Source organism: Indicator indicator, chromosome 28 (assembly GCF_027791375.1).
Source record: "Indicator indicator isolate 239-I01 chromosome 28, UM_Iind_1.1, whole genome shotgun sequence".
Taxonomy (NCBI): domain Eukaryota; kingdom Metazoa; phylum Chordata; class Aves; order Piciformes; family Indicatoridae; genus Indicator; species Indicator indicator.
In genome coordinates, this window is record NC_072037.1 from 917,041 (window position 1) to 938,520 (window position 21,480).

Here is a 21,480-nt window from a genome sequence, read left to right on the forward strand (position 1 = left end):
GAGACAGGCCTGCTGAGACATCAAAGGTCAGCTCCTCACTTCCAGATGGCAGAGGACAACAGGACTCATTCCCAGGGCAGATAACAAATGAGCAGAATCAAAGGCAAGCACAAGGGCACAGTCGTGAACAGGACCCTGCTCAGCCACAGGCACAGGCTCAGGGCAGGACTCAGAGCTGACACCCCGCAGAGAGCAGCCCCCAGAGCACAACTGCCCCTGGGCAGCTGAGCACAGATTGGCACACGGGGCTGTCTCCTCCCCAGAGCCAGGCTCCACCTGGGGGGTGGAGTAACTGCCCTCACCCAGCTGGGATACCTGTGGGGAATGGAGCAAGACCCCCCAAACCCAGCTGGGATAGCTATGGGGAGCAGGGCAAGCCCCCCACACCCAGCTGGGATACCCATAGGCAGCAGAGCAAGCCCCCTGCACCCAGCTGGGATAGCTATGGGGAGCAGAGCAAGCCCCCTGCATCCAGCTGGGATACCCATAGGCAGCAGAGCAAGCCCCCTGCAGCCAGCTGGGATACCCACAGGGAGCAGAGCAAGCCCCCCGCACCCAGCTGGGATACCCACAGGGAGCAGAGCAAGCCCCTGCAGCCAGCTGGGATACCCACAGGGAGCAGAGCAAGCCCCCTGCAGCCAGCTGGGATACCCACAGGGAGCAGAGCAAGCCCCCCACACCTAGCTGGGATACCCACAGGGAGCAGAGCAAGCCCCCCACACCTAGCTGGGATACCCACAGGGAGCAGAGCAAGCCCTCCACACCTAGCTGGGATACCCATATGCACCAGAGCAAGCCCCCTGCAGCCAGCTGGGATACCCATAGGGAGCAGAGCAAGCCGCCTGCAGCCAGCTGGGATACCCATAGGGAGCAGAGCAAGCCTCCTGCAGCCAGCTGGGATACCCATAGGGAGCAGAGCAAGCCGCCTGCACCCAGCCGGCTGCTCTCGCAATGGTGCGGGCACGGCGCGGACACGGCCGCAGCCTCAGGGCTCTTTCAGCACCCCCGGAGCGCAGGGAGCGCAGGCGCCAGCGCCCCGAAGGCGGTGGCACAGGAGCGGCCGTGCCGAGCCCGCGGCCGCTGGCGCAGGAGGTGGCGCAGGCAGGACCAGCCCTGGTTGCTCCCCGGGCGAACGGCGCTGCGAGAAGAAATTGGCGACCCAGGCAGAGATGCCAGCGCTGCAAACGTCCGGGCTGCGGGCTGCAGGCTGCAAGGAGTGCCAGAGCCTGGCGCTGGCAACCAGTGGCAGTTCTGAGGGCTGCTGCGTCCCCTGTGCACAGGGGGAGGATCTCCTCAGCCTCCTGGCAGAGCTTTGTGGGGAGGTTGAGGAGGATCAGGGAGGCCAAACAGGAGATGGTGGAGCCAGGCTCTGCCCTCACTGAGACAGAAATGTGGGCATCCATCTGATAGGACTCAGGATCAGAGGGCCCTGGTCCTGCCCCTGTCAGAGGGGAAGGAAAGGAGGCAGCTGCCAGCCTCCTTCCTTGCCCATCTCAAGCCCCAGGTGCCACTGAAAAACAGGCATGAGGCTGTGGTTGGGACAGAGCAGCCAGATGGGCAACCCATGCTCAGGAAAGCCAACCAGCCCTGTCACAACATCATCAACAAGACAAAAAAGAAGGGTGGTGGTCCCAGGGGGACTAGCTGAGGGGAACAGAGGGGCCAATATGCCAGGCAGGCCCTTCCGAGAGGGAGGTTTGCTGCCTCCCTGGAGCCTGGGTTAGGGACCTCACTAGAAAACTTCCTAGCCTGGTGCAGGCCTCTGGCTGTCCCCATCACTGATCCTGCATGTAGGTAGACAAGGAGCAAGGACTGTTAGCCCAAGAGCAACTAAAAGAGACTTTAGGGCCTTGGGGTGAGTGGTGAGAGATCCTGGGGCAACTTTCCTTCTGCCAGTCTCAGGGGGTGACTCTGGAATGAAGAGTCACATCCAATCCATTAGCACACAGCTCCCTGCCTGCTGCCACCACCACAGCTTTGGGTTCCTCATCTATGGTGTGACCAGGGGTGCTGGCATCAACCAGGAGACCTCTCTCAAAGGGGAAAGAGGGTCCTTGGCCAGGAGATTGCAGGGCTGATGGACAGGGCTTTGAACTAGGGGTGAAGGGGGAGGGGAGATAACAGTATCAGGCTTTTATGTGACAAGCTGTGGGACCACACACCAGGGGTGGTGGGACAGGGGCTAGTCAGGGCCTTCAGCACACTGCCCTGAGGCATGCTGGGGACACAGCAGCATGGCCAAAGTCTCATGGAGGTGAACCAGGGGCTCCTGAGCTAGTAGCAGCCAACAGGGAAACACCTTAAGGGACTTGAGGGATGTTTGTCTCAAAAGGGGACATGGTGACAGTGCAGCTGAAGGGCCTCTACACTTCTTGCTCCACTCAGTCTCTGAAGTGTCTGTGCACCATGGGGAGCAAAGAGGATGAACTAGAAACCTGGGTGCAGGCACAGGGCTACAAGCTCCTCACAGCCACAGAGACAGGGTGGGACAGCAGCCATGGCTGGAATGTTGTCCTGGATGGCTCTGTCCTCTTTAGGAAGGACAGACAACAAGACAAGGTGGTGGAGATGCTCTCTGTGTGAGTGAGCAGCTGGAATGCATTGAGTTTAACCCAAAGTGTTGAAAGCTTGTGGGTAAGAGTCAAAGGACAGTCAAACATGGCAGACACTGTTGTGAGGGTCTACTGCAGACCACCAAACCAAGAGGAAGTTGTCAGTGAGGCTTTTTATAGACAGTTGGGATACAGGCTCCAGTCTGGGGCTCCCCAGTTCCAGAGACAGGAATCTACTGGAGAGAGCCCAGCAGAGGCTGAGAATGATTGAGGACTTGAACATCTCTGCTGTGAAGAAAGGCTGAGAGCCCTGGAGCTGTTTAGTCTGGAGAGGAGAAGGCTGAGAGGGGATCTGATCAATGTCTATCAACATCTGAGGGGTGGGGGTCAGGATGAAAGGGCCAGGCTCTGCTTGGGGGTGCCCAGGGACAGGACAAGGATCAATAGGTACAAGCTGGAACCCAGGAGGTTCCACCTCAACACAAGGAGACTCTTTATGGTGAGGGTGCTGGAGCCCTGGAGCAGGCTGCCCACAGAGAAGTTGTGGAGTCTTCTTCTCTGGAGACTTTCAGTGCCCACCTGGATGGGCTCCTGTGTGCCCTGCCCTGGGTGACCCTGCTCTGGGTGATCTTGCTCTGGCAATGGGGTTGGGCTAAGCCCTCTCTGGAGGTCACTTCTATGATTCTATGACTTCTAACATTCTGTGATTCTGTGTCCAGGCCTTCTGCTGTCAGGACACTGTGATCTCCAGGAAGGCACTGAGGAACATGGAACCCTCTATCCCAGAAGGAAAGGAAGATGAGGATGAGATGATGAGCTGGGTTGAGCTGAGCTGAGCTGGGCCCTCAGGGCAGGCAGGGACCATGGGTCTGACTTTGGACGCTCAGTTTGCTTTCTGTCTCCAAGACCATTAGATAGCCCAAACGATATATCCTCAGGAGACCCAGCTGGGGTACCACATGCCCTCACCCTGGCACACCTGGCAGGGACCTGCCTGGCCATTAGTAGCTGTGGTCAGACCCAGCACCACAGGAAGCACCCCGTCCCCACAGGCACTTACAGTCTGGCACTCAGGGAGCTCCTCCATGGCCAGGCTGCCTCTCCACAGCCTCATGTGCCAGCTGGTGGGATGGAGGTCATGTCTGTAACTGGCATTGTGGTGTAAGGGGGCAGACAGGCATGGCTGGAGTTCCTGTGGTGTGTAGGCTGATCCCAGCAGATCTCCATGAGAGTGAATCTCCTCTGGAAACCTCACATGGTGCCTGCCTGCATGTGAGGGGCAGTCCCATGGGAGGCCAGACCTCCATTCTTCAGCACTGTAGAGGTTCCCATGGCCTCAGGCTGCCAGTCCTGCAGCAGGAGTGCAGGGCCCCGGGGTGCAGGCAGCCCTCCAAGTCTCAACGTGCTGCTGCTGAGCTCCCAAAGGCAGCCAGGCTCCTACAGCCAGAAGGACAGGAGCAGGGCAGCAAGCCCCAGGGTGAGGGTGAGGACGATGAAGGTCACAGCTGCAGCCCACAGGGAAGGAACCTGCCCCTTCACCCATGCTGGGGCCTCTGCTGGGATCATGTTGGTGAGGTTCAGCATGTAGCCCAGCGTCCAGCCAAAGTCAGCACTCCCTGCCTGCCCAGGGAGAGAGGGGACAGTGGGTTAGCGCTGGGCCTCCACTCTGGCACGGCCCAGGTGGGGCACGGGGCATGGAGGGCTTTCACAGCAGCCTGTGGCTGGCTCTCCTCCCCTGCAGCTGCCTGCAGCCTGGGTGTGCTGCCTACCTTCATCTGGAAGAAGATGTTGTTCCAGCTGGTCTCATTGAACTTGTAGGCATCCAGGAGCAGGGTGAGGATGTAGTTGGCATTGGCACAGTACTTGGGCAGCCGTGCAGGGTTCTCTCGAGGGTAGCTGGCAGAAAGCTGGGATGGTGACATGTTTGGGGAGGAAGGGAAGTTATTTGCAAGCAGTTTCCATGCAGGGATAATGCCCTGAGGACTACTCCACAAGGGCCAATGGCTCTGCATTCACCAGCAGCCAGAGGAAGCGTTCTGGACCAGGCAGGTACTGTGAACCTGTCCACACAGGGCAGGTCCTCTGAGGAGGTTTTACACTCCAGGTGGAAGAGGAGAGACACATTGGAGCCTCAGATTCTCCCAGTCCAGCCCTCTTGTGCAAGGAGCTCTTGCTCTGTGCACCATGGTGGTCCCAGCACATCTCTTGGCCTTATCCATCCCCATCTGACCCAGAGTGGTGCCAGCAGCTGACTCTCCTCTCACCATCCTGCAGTGCTACAGACCCACCTCCAGCTCCACCTCCAGCTCCAGTGCTGGAGGGGAGACTTTGCTGCCTTTACCCACCCTGGCTGCCCCATGAACAGGAAGGGCCCCCACAGGTGGGTGCAGGGTGGTCCTGGCTCTTGCTTCCCTTTCCCTACCCCAGGACCCCTTTGCTTGTGCAGCTCCCATGCAGCTTCCCACTGGGACGTACATCTTCCCAGCTCCTCGTGCAGAAGTGCTGGATGATGTCCCTGACAGTGGCCAGTGACTGCCCCTTGGTCAGGTTGAGAAACTTGAAGTTGTAGTAAAAGGCAGAGAAGGCCTGGAAGGCAAGAGACAGAAATGCTGTTGAGCTCCAGCAGGGAACACAGCACCTGGGGACACCACAGCGCCCAGGGACACTTATAACACCTGGGGACACCACAGCATCTGGGGACACCACAGCACCTGGGGACACTCATAACACCTGGGGACACTCATAACACCTGGGGACATCACAGCACCTGGGGACACTCATAACAGCTGGAGACACCACAGCACCTGGGGACACCACAGCACTTGAGGACACCATGGCAGCAGGGACACCACAGCACTTGGAGACATCACAGCAGCCGGGGACACCACAGCACTTGGGGGACACCACGGCACGTGGGGGACACCACGGCACGTGGGGGACACCACGGCACGTGGGGGACACCGCAGCAGCCGGAGCCATGCTGCACTGCAGAGGTGGGAGAGGATGGGGGGGCACAGGATTTGCCTTACGATGAACTGGCCCCGGACCGGGGGCTGGTAGACACCATCGAAGGTGCAGTCCTGGCGCTGGCCGCACGCCGAGAAGTTGAAGAGCTTCTTGACGGCAGCCAGGCAGCCGCTGGCGTCGCCCCTGCCCTCCAGGGTCACATTGCTGTCAGGCAGGGCCAGGCGCGGGTCGCTGCGCTCCGTGCAGGGGCTGGTGCGGAAGGAAGACAGCGAGATGGTTTCAGTGTAGCCTTTGGGGTAGCAGGGGTGAGCGACTCGTGTGCTGGAGGGTGACTCCTGGGGACAGCAAAATGTCAGCCTGCAGCCTCCCCCAGACTCTCTCAGCGGGCAGGGTGCCCCCAGCACTCCCTGCAGAGCCACTGCTGCAGGCACCTCCCAATTCTTCAGCAAGGAAAAACCTGCTGCTGCTTAATCCTGGTCCTGTTGGCCACCTGCAGCCCCAGCCTGAGCCCTCTCTGCTTTTGTCTCATTCCTTCTCCCACAGCAGCCCAGTGCCAGGGCCGCAGCCTGTCTCTCCCCTGTCTCACAGCATCATGATTTGAGGTGTGCAAAGCCCTCTCCACCCCAGCTCCAGCTCTCTCTTTAGCTCCAGCCCCAGCCAGGGACACCACCTGGAACCCTCCTAGTTGTGCAGTACCAGCAATCCCTTCTGGCTCACCGTGGCTGCATCTCCTGCCAAGTGCAGCTCCCTTTTCCCCTCTGACCTTCCAAAAAGGGCCTGAGAAAGATCTCTGGGTTGCTTTGCTCAGGTCTGTGCAGCCACACAGCAGTTGAGGTTCAGGGGGTGCTATAGGGGTCCTGTGCCAACCCCCTCCTTGAAGCACTACCAGCTGGATCAAGTTGCTCAAAGTTTTGTCCCATTGTGTTCTGAATATCCCCAAGGATGGCAACTCCACATCCTCCTGGGTCCTATTCCAATATCTGACCATTCCTATTGGGAAAATCTTTTCCCCTGAATCTGGCAGCTTGTGCATGCCAGCCTGTGCCCACTGCCTCTTGTCCTGGCACTTTGCACCCCTGAGAAGAGCCTGGCCCTGCCTTTTCTGTACCCTGTGTGAGGCAGCTGTGCAGAGCCAGATCTCTCCTGAGCTGCCCCTTCTGCTGCTCCCAAGCTTCTCTCCACACCTGCCTACCATGCTCCAAGGGCTCTGTACCTGCTCTCAGTCCCTGCTGGTGCCTCTTACTGATGCATTAAGCAGCCCTTGGTTGGCATCTTGAGACCAGAGTCAGTTACCCCCCAGCTGCCCTCTCACCGCAATCAGCTCCTTTGCCAATCTCCTCAGCATCTCATTCTGCCCATAGCAGAGGTAGCTGTGGGTGTAGATGCTGTAGCTGAAGCCATACAGTGTGAATGTGGAGGATTCATTCCAGTTCACCCCTGGACCTTCGGGCATGAAGCTGATCTGAGTGGATGCTCCTCCAAGATCCAGTGCCCCCAGGATGTTGGCTGCCTCTGGACGAAGCCAGGTGTGTGCCCTGGGGGAGTACTGCCCAGGAGAGAGAGGAGAGGAAGAGGAGTAGTGCCAGGCTGGGCTGGCTTGCCCTGAGCAAAGTCCTCAGCCCATAGCAGCCCAGGGGGGTTCTGCTGCTAACCCCAACAGGTGCTTGGTTGTCACTTCCACATGCCAGGCCCTGCTGCCTTTCCCTGCTGCCCAACCAGCCCTGCCCTTTGTCAGAGCCAGAGACAACACAGACTGAGCTGCCTGCTGGGCAAGATGTGCCAATGTACTCTGGGCTCACGTGGCCCTGAGTCTCTGGTGCCCAGAAGAAAGTGCTGCTGGGGACCTGGCTCGGAGGGGCTGCTCTTCCTAAAGAGTGGGCTGCAGGGGGGTGAGGGGAAGGACAGAGATCCTCCAGCAGCCTGCTCAGGAGCCTGATGGTGCCAGCACAGCTCTCACGTGGGGTAGAAGGTGGCAGGAAAGAGGTTTGGTTCAAGCTTCCTTCAGACTGGCACACTGAGCCCGAGCTGGAGTCTCCCAGTGCCACATGGACATGGATAGACAAAGGGGCAGAGGGCACATGGACATGGAGAGACCCAGGGCAGAGAGACAAAGCTCAGCAGGAGCAGACAGGGCTGCACAGCCAACCCTGCTGTCCCAGGAGACCACACGGTGCAGAGATGTGCCCTTAGCTCTTAGCAGAGACCCTCCCACTCCTGATTTCTCTTCCTCTTTCACTGTAGGAAGCCAGGGGAGAATTGGCTGCTTCCCCTGGTCCCAGAAGATGAACCCTGAGCTTGCTTTCTGCACTAAGCAAGCTGAAAGAAGATCAGAGAAGCTGTCTTAAGCAAGGAGTGCTTCACCCTGCCTCTACCTTGGTGAAGGAGTCCAGCAGGTAGTTGGTGGTGATCCAGCCATAAGCTGCCTCCTCCTCTCCTGTAAGGATCTGAGCCCCTTTGAAAGCCACTGGGTACTCCTGCATGGTTTTGGTGACTTCAGCCAGGACCTGAGCAGCTGCTGAGCTGTTCTGTTCCCTAGGGAGGACTCAGAGGTCAGGACACATCTCCAGCTACACCAGCACTTCAGAGGAGTCACAGGGAAACAGTCTGGGTTTTGGTTTTTTTTTTTTTGCCCCACCTATTGCAGTGTTTGTAACAACCAGTTCATGTGGAATGGTTGCTTCCTGCTCCACAACCCCCCAGAGCTGCTGGTGCAGCACAAATCCCAGCTGTCCAGCCTTCGCTCCACAAATCTAGGAGCAAGAGCAGTCCCTTCCTTCCAGTGCAGCCTCATCCCAGGTGCACACAGCTCTGCCAGGACAACCTTTCCCATTTTTGTAGTGCTGGAGGCCAGAGGGGATTGTGCTGCAAATCCAGGTTTGAGCATCACCCATGGACTGCACCCAAGCCAGGGCTGTTTGCTGAGCTTGGGAGAGTCCTTTGGGAAGGGGCCAGCCTGTTTCAGACCACTGAGTGGGGAAGGGGCTGCAGGCATGTGCTCACTCGCTGAAGCAGGTAACTCCCAGGCTATGACCTGGCATCTTCCCAGGGAAGGGATCTGACCAGCAGGGCACAGGAATTGTTAGGTATCTACAACCATAAAACCAAGAACCATGAAAGCAAGGCTGACATTGAGAGAGAGCTAGCATGGGCAGGTGAAAGGTAAGGGCAGGTCCTGCAGCACCTTTTTGCCTCCTACCTCTGCCCTGCTCCCCCACCAGCACCCATCCACCTGGGCTGAAGACAGACCCCCTGGTGGCATCTCAAATCCCTTGTGCTGAAGGAATAGTGAAGAGCAAACAGCTCAGAGAAGCACTTTTTGCTTGGAACTGGGCATGCAGCAGCATGGGGTGGGGGTCCTGCATGCCAACAGACAGCTCTGAGCAGCTCCTCTGTGCCAGGGCCAATGGTTCAGGACAGCTCAGTCACCCATGTGTCCCCAGGGGGCTGCCTTCTCCCCAGGGCTCAGTCACTTGGTCACAGCAGCCTGAGAGCTGGGATCCCTTGGCCTGGCAGGACCCTGTGTCCTGGCAGAGGCTCTCTGCAGCTCAGTCACTGCTCTGTGACCCTGTGCCCCACAGCCATACCTCAGCAGCCTCATGCCTGCTGTTGCTCCCAGGTAGGCAGGGACATTCCTCTGCTCTGCAGAAGGAACAGCCTCCAGGCCGTGCTCCAGGCACTCCCTCAGGGAATCTCCTGCTTTTGGGGGGTCGCTGGCGTAGCTCGAGATGCCCTGCCCTGCAAGAGAGTCAGGCTGGGACAGGCCAACAGCAACAGCAGGGGCAGGGGTATGGAAGCAAGAGGGCACAGGGCAGTGAAGTCTGCCACCTCTTAGCTACACAGGGTGCACCTCCAGGTTCCCCTGGTCCCCTGAGATCTGACTGACCCACACTTAGGTTCCTCTCCTATGGCTTCCCCCTCTCTCCTGTGCTTTCAGCAGTGTCCCCAGCTCTGTAGGGGGCACCTTCCACAGGCAGGACAGCAGCTGGGGCAGTTAGGGGCAGTCCAAAGTGGAGGAATGAAAATCCAGAGTAACATCAAGGTCCTTCAGTCCCACCAAACCCGTGGACACTACATGACACTGAGGGTCCTCCAACCATGAGCAAAGCCAGTGGGCAGGCAGGGACCTCCCTGCCTGCAGCTGGGGCTCCCCACCCTGCCAGCAGTGACAGCCCAAGGGGCAGAGCTGCCCAGCGTGGCCAGGCCAGTAAGAGGAAGGTCCTCCCACCCACCACATTAAAGAGCCCCTGGCAGGGGGTACTGACCCTGGACATCACAGGCCAAGGTCTGGCTGACCACACCAGTGCTGTTCTCCTTGTCTGAATCCCACTCATAGACAAACAGAGAGGTGTGGGACGAGCCTGCATCAAACACCATCCCATACTGGAAGGCAAAACCACAGCATCACACTGGTGGCACAAGCAGCAGCCTGCCCCTGGTCCCACCATGGCTGTGCCAGGGTGGTGAGGCCAGAGCATGCCTCCAAAACCATCTGTCCAAGGTGCAGTTACCTGCACTGTGGCAGAGCTGAGTGGTGGCACTGATGCCCTAGCATGGGCATTTCTCATGGCAGCTGAAGGAGCTTTGCATTCCCTCTGCTGAGGTCAGTGGGGCAGTGCCAGCTCACAGACATTTTATTGCCCATTTCCTCATGCTGCTTTATTTTCATTCTTGGTCACACCCCTTTTGTGTCTACACTGGCCCCACCTTGGGGACAGCAGCTCTCACACCCCCCATGGCTGCACCCAGCCTGGGCAGGGACTGGCAGGAGGGCTCAGCTGTGTGCCTCTCCATCTCACCCTGGCACCCTGCCAGCCCTCTTCAGCAGCCAGGGTGAGATGCCAAGCTGCAGGAGAGGGATGGGGAGGAGCCATGCTACTCATGCTGTGCTGTGAGAGGGTTAGGATGGGCTGGTGGGAGCTGGCAGGAACAAAGGCCACATGGAGATCTATCACCCTGTGGTGTGGTGCCCTGGCAGGGCAGAGGGAGTGGGACAGGGCTGTGCCCCCAGGCAATCTCCTCAAAACACAGCAAGCACAGAGCATGGTGGCTGGTTTCAGAGGAGGCTTCCCCAGCCCTGCCATGGAGGTGTCCAGACTGTGTTTCTTCTGCCTGCATCTTGAGATGGATAGAAAACACCCACCCAGGTACCACCCAGCTACCCCCTTCAGCTCCTGAGCCCAAGGGGCAGCTGCTGCCCTGAGCACCTGCCCGAGGTCATTAGGCTCTGCAGGCCTTCTTTTGGGCTCACCTTGACTGTAGGTGGCAGGGTGACATCTTCAACCCTCACCAGGTTGAGAACAAGGGCAATGATGGAGAGTGCCACCAGTGCCCCAGCAATGGCCCTGCTGAAGTGCTTCTTGTCACCAAACATTGTGGTGAAGGCTCCTGCAAACACAAGCACAGGAGAAAGGTGGTTGGACACCACCAGCTGGGAACCAGTGAGAGCTGCTCTGGGAGATGTCCCCAGGCTGGCACTTTCTCAAGCTATGGACCTCAGAAATCCTGGTGGACAAGTGGATCCTTCCCTGGGAAAAGTAACATCAGGCTAAGACAGGGGAGGCTGGAGGGAAGAGGGGTTGGGCTGCCTGAGCATCCTGGCACAGCTGTGAAGGGCTCTGCTCAGACCCATGACAGCCCTCCAGGCCCCACCACCCACTTGGGTTCAGCTCAGCACTGCTGGGAAGGATCAGGTGGAGGAGGAGCGAAGGAAACACTGCACAGAAGAGAGGACAGCAGGGAAACTGCAGCCCCCCAGGGAGAGGCACTGGGGGAGGGGCAGGTGGGTTGATTTCCAGGACCGGAGCAAGGGCAGCTCACCTGCACTCCCAGACCTGCTCCCAGCTCCTTGCCAGTCCTTGCTGTGGCTCTGGGATCCTCTGCTGCCCGCAGCAAATCCAGCTCAGACTTGCCCTCTATGCCCTCTGGAAGTAGGCACTGCTTGAAAATCCTTTCCCCCTTACTTTCTCTCAGACCTCATTAGCCTCAGGCAAAGCCTTCAATACCAGCTCTCTGTTTGTCTCACCTCTGTATTTATGGCTCAGTTTGGTGTCTTCTCCACACCTTATCTTCAGGCAATTAGTTCCTCCTCCTCCTTTGAATGCAGTCACTCACAGGAGCCCTGCAGCAATGAGCTGCTTCTAACCCTTGTCCCCTGCTTCTTCCTGCTTTTACACCCTCCTGGGCTCAGCTAGGACACAAATAACTTTGTCCTAGCAGCTGGTGGAGTAAGGGCAGGGTGATAAGGTGCTGATGTTCCAGCTGGTGCTAGGCACTGCTTGTCTGACACTCAGGACTTTCCAGCTTCTCAGCCCAGCCCAGCAGCCAGCAGGCTGGGGGGACACAAGAAGCCAGGAGGGGGCATGGCCAGGACAGCTGACCCAAAGCAGGCAAAGGGATGTTCCAACCATAGGGCACCATGCCCAGTACAGGCACTGAGGGGAAGCTGGCTGTGGGCTGCTGCTGGGGAGCTGTCTGGGCACTGGTCAGCAGGTGGTGAGCAGGTGGTGAGCAGTGGCATTGGGCACCACTTGGTTTGCATCCTCTGGTTCCTTCCTCATCATTTTTATTTACTGTTATTTTCACAGATTCATTGAATAGTTTGGGCTGGAAGGGACCTTCAAGATCACCCAGTTCCAACCCCCTGCCATGGGCAGGGACACCTCCCACCAGCACAGGTTGCTCAAGGCCTCATCCAGCCTGGCCTTCAACACCTCCAGGGAGGGGACAGCCACAGCCTCCCTGGGCAACCTGTGCCAGTGTCTCCCCAGCCTCACTCTCAACAATTTCTTCCTCATCTCCAGTCTCCATCTCCTCTCTCCCAGCTCAAAGCCATTGTCCCTCATTCTGGCACTCCCAGCCCTTGTCCAAAGTCCCTCCCCAGCTCTCCTGGAGCCCCTTCAGGTACTGGAAGGCATCTGGAAGGTCTCCCTGGAGCCTTCTCTTCTGCAGACTGAACAGCCCCAACTCTCCCAGCCTGTCCCCACAGGGGAGGTTCTCCAGCCCTCTTTCTCCTTCCTTTTCTGTCCTGTCAAACTGTTCTTATCTCAACCCACAAATTTTTGTTCTTTTTTTCCAGTTCTCTGCCCCTCTCACCGTGGTGGGGAGTTGTGCAGGGCTGTGTGGTGCTGAGCTGCCTGCCAGCTGAACCACAGCACACTCACATATCTCTGCTCTTTCTCCTCACCAGGCTGAATATTTTCATCCCCAGTCTCTCCAAGGTCTGTGAGAGCTGAGGGTGAGAGGTTCCAGTGCCCTGCTCTCACACACAGGGGGAGGTGCCTTTATGAGGAGAATCAGGCTGAGGAGGAGGATGGCTCTCGTTGAGCTCTGCCAGGGCCCAAGGGGGCCATGGTCCAGCTGAGACTGTGGTTACCTCTTCCCTGTGTCTGACCCAGCTTTGAGCTGCTCCTGGGCTGGAGATCCCTGCAGACATGGGGACCCTGAAGAGAGCCAGGGCAGTGAGGAGGACTCAGGTCCTCACAGCCCCCAGTGCCACCACAGCCTCCCAGTGCTCCCAGCATATGTTGGAGGCTCAGTGGCACAGGTTGGGCATCACAGCCCAGGCACAGACCTTGGCAGCCTGCCCTGGGACTGGGGGAGGGCTGATGGACATGGGGCAATAGAGTGAAGCTGCTCCCTCCTGATTCATCTCCCTGATAAGAGGCTGATCAGGGCTGCCAGGAGGGTGACCTCGATGGACAGATTGGGTTCCCAGCTGCCTTATCTCAGCTGAGTCAGCGACACAGGAAGTGAAGCTCTGGGGAAGCCTCCTCACGTGTGGCTGCAGGGATGCTGCTTTCCAAGCTCCAGCCATCTGCACTGCAGGTGCCACTCGGGGTGGCAGCAGCCCCTGGGTGCTCCCTGTCCCAGGTCACACCTGCCTGCACCATGCACTGAGCTGGGTGCTTGTGCCCTCCCCTGCTGCCAGCCAGCCAGGGCTCAGCCCAGAGCCTCCTCTGCTCATCTGCTGGTGCTGGGACCAGGCTGGTTAACAACTTCTCAGCAACATGGGCAGTGGCACTGAGGCACCCTCAGCAAGTTCACCGCCAACACCAAGCTGTGTGGTGCAGCAGCACTGGAGGGAAGGGATCCATCCAGAGGGACCTGGACAGGCTGCAGAGCTGGGCACAAGACAACCTCAGGAGGTTCAACAAGACCAAGGGCAAGGTCCTGCAGCTGGGGCAGGGCAATCCCAAGCACAAATGCAGGCTGGGCAGGGACTGGCTGGAGAGCAGCCCTGAGGAGAGGGACTTGGGGGTGCTGGGGGAGGAGAAGCTCAGCAGGAGCCAGCAGTGAGCACTTGCAGCCCAGAGAGCCAAGCAGAGCCTGGGCTGAATCAGGAGAAGTGTGGCCAGCAGGTCAGGGAGGGGATTCTCCCCCTCTGCTCCACTCTGCTCAGACCTCACCTGGAGCTCTGGGTCCAGTTCTGGAGCCTCTGTTCCAGGAAGGATCTGGAGGTGCTGGAAGGTGTCCAGAGAAGGGCCATGAGGATGAGCAGAGGGCTGGAGCTGCTCTGCTCTGGAGACAGCCTGAGAGAGTTGGGGTTGTGCAGTCTGGAGAGGAGAAGGCTCTGAGGAGACCTTCTTGTGGCCTTCCAGGATCTGAAGGGAGCTACAAGAAAGCTGGGGAGGGACTTTTGAGGGTGTCAGGCAGTGACAGGACTGGGGGGGCATGGAGCAAAACTAGAAGTGGTTAGATTCAGATTGGATGTTAGGAAGAAGTTCTTCCCCATGAGGGTGGTGAGAGACTGGCACAGGTTGCCCAGGGAGGTGGTGGAGTTCCCATCCCTGGAGGTATTGACACGTGTGGCCATGGCACTTGGGGCCATGGTGGTGTTGGGTTGATGGTTGGACTGGATGATCTTAGAGGGCTTCTCCAGGCCAAACAATGCCCTGATTCTGTGACTCCTCACCCACCTGCAGTAGAGGACAGCTCCTGTGATGATATCTTAATGGCTTCTTGGGCTAAAGGACAGGTGAGCAACCCCCAGGAGCTGTGGTTTCTCTCAGCTTGTGGTGATTCCCTCTGCTCATCCCAGGCAGCCAGACCATATGAGCCGCTGTTTCTGTCTCCATTCCCAGGAATCTGGGCCTCTTTGCCAGGCTCAGCCCTTGGGCAAACCTACTACCACCAGTCTGGGTCAAACCCAGCTTGGAACAGCCCTGGCCCACTTGAGTTCAATGAAGGACAGACCTTGGTGGGACTAAGCTGGCACTGCAGCAGCTGGCCATGGTGCATGGCAGGGGCTGGATGGGAGTACCCCTGGTCTGCAACCAGCCTGCAGCTTGTCCCAGTAGGAGGCTGAGTGCAGCTGTGGTCAATGCAAGCTCTGCAGTGCTTCCAGGGACACCACTGTGGCTCCTGAGACCTGTGGACTCCTCATGGCCACAGTGAGTGGAGGAAGGCACTGGGACAGGTGGGCTGAGTGCTGCCACAGGGACACATGGCCTCGTGGTCCCAGTTTTGGTCTGTGGCCTCACCTCAGAGATCTGATCTCCCAGAGAGCTGTGTTCATTCCAAGAGGGTCCTGGAGCAGCCCTGGTGATGTGGAGCTGAAGGAGACCTCAGCCTCCCAACTTCCATGAACGTTGTCCTAGCAAGGACAGCAGACCAGCTTCAGCCCAGCTCCTGAGACGGGCACCAAGCTGGTGAGAGCACCCTGTGGGCACCTCTGAGCAGACCACAGGCAGATGGACCTGGTGGTGCTTTGTCCTCCATGAGAGCAGTTGGTGGTGCACCAGTTCTGGGCAGATGTCTCCCCTCCCACACTCTGCAGCCATGAGTGAGGCCAGGAGCCCTTCATCTACCTCCTGGGGTCCTAAGCCTCCACCTCCCTCTGGGGAGGGCATGAGCAGGTGCAAAAGCAGGAGAACCAGTTCCACCAGCACTGCCCTCGAGCAGAGAGCTGCTCTGGGTGCCAAAGGCCTGCCACGGGCACTGCAGCTCTGGGTGGATGGCTCAAGGACACCCTGGCTGCAAGGGAGCTCTTCTGTTTGCTGTAGCTTTCCTCTTAGATCCAATTTTAGACTGGAGATTAGCAACAATTTCTCTGATGTAAGAGTGGTCAGAGATTGGCACAGGCTGCCCAGGGAGGTGGTGGAGTCCCCATCCCTGGAGGTGCTCCAGAGAGGTGTGGCCATGGCACTGGGGTCCATGGCTTATTGGCCATGGTGGTGCTGGGTTGGTGGCTGGGCTGGATGAGATTTTTCCAACCCAAACATTTCTGTGATTCCTCCTTGAAACCCAGCAAGTGCTGCAGGAATCTAAGCTCCCCTGGCTGAGGGGAACCAGGGACACAGACTCATTGAATTGTTAGGGTTGATGGTTGCTTAGAGACACATCCAGCCTGGCCTTCAAAACCTCCAGGGATGAGGCTTCCACCACCTCCCTGGGCAACCTGTGCCAGTCTCTCACCACCCTCATGGGGAAGAACTTCTTCCTAACATCCAATCTGAATCTCCCCTCCTCCACCTTGGATCCATTCCCCCCCCTCCTATCACTGCCTGGCACCCTAAAAAGTCTCTCCCCAGATTTCTTGTAGCTCCCTTCAGATACTGGAAGGTCACAAGAAGGTCACCTTGGAGCCTTCTCCTCTCCAGACTTGCACAACCCCAACTCTCCCAGGCTGTCCTCATAGCAGAGCAGCTCCAGCCCTCTGCTCCTCCTCGTGGCCCTTCTCTGGACACCTTCCTGTACCTCCAGATCCCTCCTGGAACAGAGGCTCCAGAACTGGACACAGAGCTCCAGGTGTGGTCTCAGCAGAGTGGAGCAGAGGGGGAGAATCCCCTCCCTGCCCTGCTGGCCACACTTCTCCTGCTGCAGCCCAGGCTCTGCTTGGCTCTCTGGGCTGCAAGTGCTCACTGCTGGCTCCTGTTGAGCTTCTCCTCCCCCAGCACCCCCAAGTCCCTCTCCTCAGGGCTGCTCTCCAGCCAGTCCCTGCCCAGCCTGTATTGGTGCTTGGGATTGCCCTGCCCCAGCTGCAGGACCTTGCCCTTGGTCTTGATGAACCTCCTGAGGTTGTCTTGTGCCCAGCTCTGCAGCCTGTCCAGGTCCCTCTGGATGGATCCCTTCCCCCCAGTCTTTCAGCCACACCACACAGTTTGGTCTCTGCCAGCACCTTCTTTCCTGGGGCCCATGTGCCAGGGCTGAAGGTTGTCTGGCAGGGGCAGTGCCACCTGGAAGGAGCAGAGGTGACAAGCACTGGGCTTTACCCCAGATACTCCTGGGCCAAGCCACTGGCAGTGGCCTCAGCACTGTGTTGACAAAGCTCTCCCTGCAAAACCTTCAGGCAGCTACAGCTGGGGCTGGGGGGAGGCAAAGCCTGTGAGCCTCCATGGGACCAGGAGAACCTCTTCCCAAACTGCAGCATGTCCCCAGCACATGGCACCCCCTGTTCCACACACACCTGCTCCCTTCATGGGGTGCCACAGAGGGCCCTTCATTAGCTCATTAGATAATTACCTGAGTGTTTACCTCCTCCTGAAGCAGGGGCAGGACACCTCCTCTTCTCCTTCCACCCTAGCACTCCAGGAGGGAGGATGTTCATCCCTGCCCTTCCCATCTCCTAGGTGATGCTGCCCTGGCTGGCCACTGGCAAGCTGACAGCAGCCTGGCTCCTGCCACACACAGAGCAGCCCTGAAGGTTCTTCAGATGACCCCCACAAAGGGGTCTGCTAAAACAGAGGCAGCATGGTGCCCAAGGGTGGAGCAGTGCAGGACCTGGAAGGGCTGTGCTGTGCCTGGCCCACTGCAGCACCCACTCTTAGTCTTTGGTGTCACAGAACCACAGAACGTTGGGAAGGACCTCTGCAGGCCATCCAGTCCAAGCCCCTGCCAGAGCAGGGGCACCCAGGGCAGCTCACACAGGAACACATCCAGGGGGGGCTTGAAAGTCTCCAGAGAAGGAGACTCCACAACCTCCCTGGGCAGCCTGCTCCAGGGCTCCAGCAGCCTCACACCAAAGAAGTTTCTCCTCCTGTTGAGGTGGAGCCTCCTGGGTTCCAGCTGGTCCCCACCGCCCCTTGTCCTCGTGTTGAGGATCCCCAGCCCTGTTTGCCTTCAGGGATGTGCTCTGCTGAGAGCAAAATGTGCTATTTGCTCCCAACTGATAAAACAACCTAAATGCCTCATTCTTGTGGCTGCAGGGGGACAAAGCTGCTGTGGAGCAGTGTGGCCAGAGTACACACACACCCCTGTTTGATCTGCTTCCCACAAGCATTGCTTTGTCTGTGACCCTCAGAATGACTCTCTGAGACCCAGAAGGAACCTTCCAAGCTGCTGCAGACTCTCCAGGGTTTGAGCCCAGCCATTGCTGCTGGTCACTGGGATGCCTGTGGTCATGAGAGGGGGCTGGTGGTGTTTGTGACATGAGATGAGATCACCTCCACTGCTGACTGCTTCCCTGTGCCTTCTGCAAGGCAAACAGCCTGACTCAGGCTCAGAGGAGAGCCTCTCATTTCCAGTTCCTGCACCATGAGGCCACCCCAGCTCTGCTCAGAGGGGCAGGCAGTGCTCTGTGCAGGTCCCATGTCTCTGGGTGAGCTGCACCACTCACTCCTGGCTCCTGTTCCCCCTCCAGATGCACTCCAGTCTTGATGTGACTTGTCCCAGCAGGGTCCATCCCCAGCCCTCCCTCCCAGCCTCATCCAGCAAGACTGGTGGAGTTGGGACTGTGTAAAGCTGCCTTTGGGATGCTGTTCCCAGCTGGCAAAGAGCACACCAGACCTTTCCTCCTCCCCAACATTCTTCGCAGTCTGTATCATTCTTAAACATGCCCTGACTGGCCTGACTGTGCCCATCTTGGTGCTACCTCTAGCTGTGGGTGCTCTGGGCCAGGGACATGGCTGGAGCCCAGCCCTTGTGCCAGCCTTGGGCACTCCAGTCTGTTCCCCTTCCCTGTGCACAGCTACAGCACAGTGGGCACTGCTCCTAGGGCAGGTCCATCTCCCAGGGTGCTGGGCTGGGGCTTAGCACAGCACCTGCCTCCTCCTGGGATCAATGCTAGCAATAAAAGCATCAATGAGAGTGAGAGGGGAGCCAGCTGAGCCCAGTGTGCCTGGGCACAGGCACCAGCAGGATGTGCTGCCCAGCACTGAGGTGGGGGTCTCAGTGTGTGCTGGGCTGGAGAGATGTGGCAGAGGGATGCTCCAGGGGGTTCAGGCTGTTAGGTGCTTGCTTACCAGCTGTGTCACCTGGGGGTGGGAGCACTGAGGCAGGAGACAAGGTTGGGGTGACTTGGATCTGGTTCACAAGAGCCCCAGGCATGGGCTCTCCTCTGTCCCTGGGCATCCTGAAGGATTTGTCTTCCTTAGGTCAGGGACCTTATGGAAATGAGGATGAAACACCCTGAGGGCAGGATTTCCCCTGTCACTGGTGTCACAGTGAGCCCTTGGGAACAGCATGAGAAGCAGGCTGAGGCAAGCAGCTCTGGAGATGCTTGATTGCCTCCAGTGTAATCAACAGGGCCATAAGGAAACAAGGAGGAGGTGGAACTGTGACCTGCTGGAGGTGTCCCTCAGCAAACACTGGGGGATGTTTGCAGGAGACCAGGAAACCCTCTGGCTGTGGCAGCTCTCCCTTGAGCTGCTGAGGGTTTAGGGCTCTTGCACCATAAAGTCCTTGGAGCAATCCAAGTGCCAGAGGCAGCTCTTGGGCAGTGATTGTAAGGTTCCAGCCAGTTTTGTGATAAAGATCTCACTTTCCCTTGCCTGAGCCAGGCCATTGCCCAGAAGACATGCCTGGGTGGGGCTGGCTGTGGAGCTAAAGGCTTGGCTGGGAATGCCTTCAGTGTGGGAAGGTTATCAGACAGGAGAAAAACCAAGGAGTGGGAGGCTTGGCCACTGGTGTGGCTGGAGACCTGCCTGCAGCCAGCAGCTTCTGATGGTCACCTGATGGTGCCTCAGCTCCAGCCCAGGGCAGGCTGTGAAAGCCAACACAGCATATGTGAGGCAAAGGCTGGGGCATTAAAGTCAGCCACTGCCCAGGGTGCCAGCTAATGCCCAACCCTGACACCTGCACTCTCCCTACACCTTCCACAAAGAAGAGATCAAAATGATCTGTTTGGAAACCCACCTGGAGGCATTCCTGGGTGACCTACTCAAGGTGACCCTGCTCTGGCAGGGGGCTTGGACTGGATGAGCTTTCAAACTGTGACCTTGGTGGCTTGCCCCTGACTTTACAACCCTCTGAAAGATCACAGAATCACAGAATGTCAGGGGCTGGAAGGCACCTCAAAAGCTCACCCAGTCCAACTCCCCTGCCAGAGCAGGATCACCTAGAGCAGATCATACAGGAACACACCCAGGTGGGTTTGGAACCTCTCCAGAGAGAGAGACTCCACAACCCCCCTGGGCAGCCTGCTCCAGTGTTCTGTCAACCTCAGTGAAAGATGCTCCACCTGCCATGGTTTGCTCCATGTGTGTCTTGGCCACAGTCCCTGTGTGCTTGAGCAGCAGAGATGCATCAGAGGGCACAGGGTGGTGAAGGGCAGGTAGGTGCCCTGGAGATGGGGAAGGAGGTAGACACCTCCAGAGCACCCAGGGGTGAAGCTGCCTCCTGTTCTGTTGGGTGGTAAGCATCTGTGGGCTGGATGTGTCTGACCTGCAGACACTGGGATGGGCAGAGTGGGAGAAGGGAGGGTGACAGTGGCAGAGGGAGCTGGACAAGGGGAGCTCTCCAGCTGGGCTGGCTTCAACCAGGCTTGGGGAACCTCTGCAGAGAGCATCGTGGAACGCTGAGGAGTTTCAGCCATGGAGAGCAGGTGGGGGAGATGCTTCAGCAAGGGCTTGATCCCACCCACAAACCAGAACCTTTTGGGGTTAAAGAGCTGAGAAAGCCCCAGGCAAGAGCTGCCAGGGGGCCCAGGTGCCCAGCACACACCAGGAACCTGCTCCACAGCCTTGGCATCATCGCTGGAGCCTGCCTGGCAGAAATACCCAGCACCTTCATCATCTTCATCCACCACCTGGATGAAGGCACAGAGTGGCCCTTCAGCAAGTTTGCTGATGACACACAGCTGGGAGGGGTGGCTGACACCATCAGGCTGTGCTGCCATCCAGCATGACCTGGACAGGCTGAGAGCTGGGCAGAGGGGAACCTCATGAAGTTCAACAAGGGTGAATGAAGGGTCCTGAACTTGGGGAGGAACAACCTCCTGCAGCAGGGCAGGTGAGGGGGGACCTGCTGGGAAGCAGCTCTGTGCAAAAAGACCTGGGAGCCCTGGGGGACCACGGATGACCAAGAGCCAAATGTACTTGTGGCCAAAAAAGCCAATGGCATCCTGGGGTGTACCAAGAGTGTGGCCAGCAGGTCGAAGGAGGTTCTTCTCCCCCTCTAGCTCCACAGAGAAAGACCTTGGAGTGCTGGTGGACAGCAAGTTCTGCATGGAACAACAATGTACCCTTGTGGCCAAAAGAGCCAATGGTGTCCAGCGGGGCTAGGGAAGTTCTTCTACCTCTCTACTCTGCCCTGCTGAGACCACAGCTGCAATCCTGTGTCCAGTTCTGGGCTCCCCAGTTCAGGAGAGACAGAGAGCTGCTGGAGAGAGTCCAAGGGAGAGCCAGGAGGATGCTTAGGGGACTTGAGCATCTCCCTGTGAAGAGAGACTGAGAGCCCTGGGGCTGTTTAGTCTGGAGAAGAGAAGGCTGAGAGGGATCTGATCAATGTCTATCAATAGCTGAGGGGTGGGTGTCAAGGGGAGGGGGCCAGGCTCTTTTGGGTGGTTCACAGTGATAAGCCAAGGACCAATGAGTTCAGACTTGAACAGAGAAGATTTCAGCTCAACATGAGGAGAAACTTCTTTCCAGTGAGGGTGACAGAGCCCTGGAGCAGGCTGCCCAGGGGGGTTGTGGAGTCTCCTTCTCTGGAGACTTTCAAAACCCACCTGGATGCATTTCTGTGCAGACTGCCCTGGGTGACCCTGCTCTGGCAGGAGGGTTGGACCTGCTGCTCTCTTGAGGTCCCT

The 21,480-nt window shown here is 58.2% G+C and overlaps 1 protein-coding gene across 1 annotated transcript; it reads right to left on the reverse strand.

Annotated features, from left to right (window-relative positions):
• Positions 1-3,989: 3,989 nt before the first annotated feature.
• LOC128976240 (ectonucleoside triphosphate diphosphohydrolase 8-like) lies at positions 3,990-10,890 on the reverse strand. The gene is made up of 9 exons (XM_054393407.1): positions 10,768-10,890; positions 9,782-9,899; positions 9,104-9,254; positions 7,892-8,051; positions 6,832-7,065; positions 5,582-5,854; positions 5,028-5,138; positions 4,322-4,459; positions 3,990-4,172 (listed from the first exon to the last, which is right to left on the reverse strand). Exons 1-9 carry the CDS (start codon positions 10,888-10,890, stop codon positions 3,990-3,992), a joined length of 1,491 nt encoding a protein of 496 aa, XP_054249382.1.
• Positions 10,891-21,480: the final 10,590 nt, after the last annotated feature.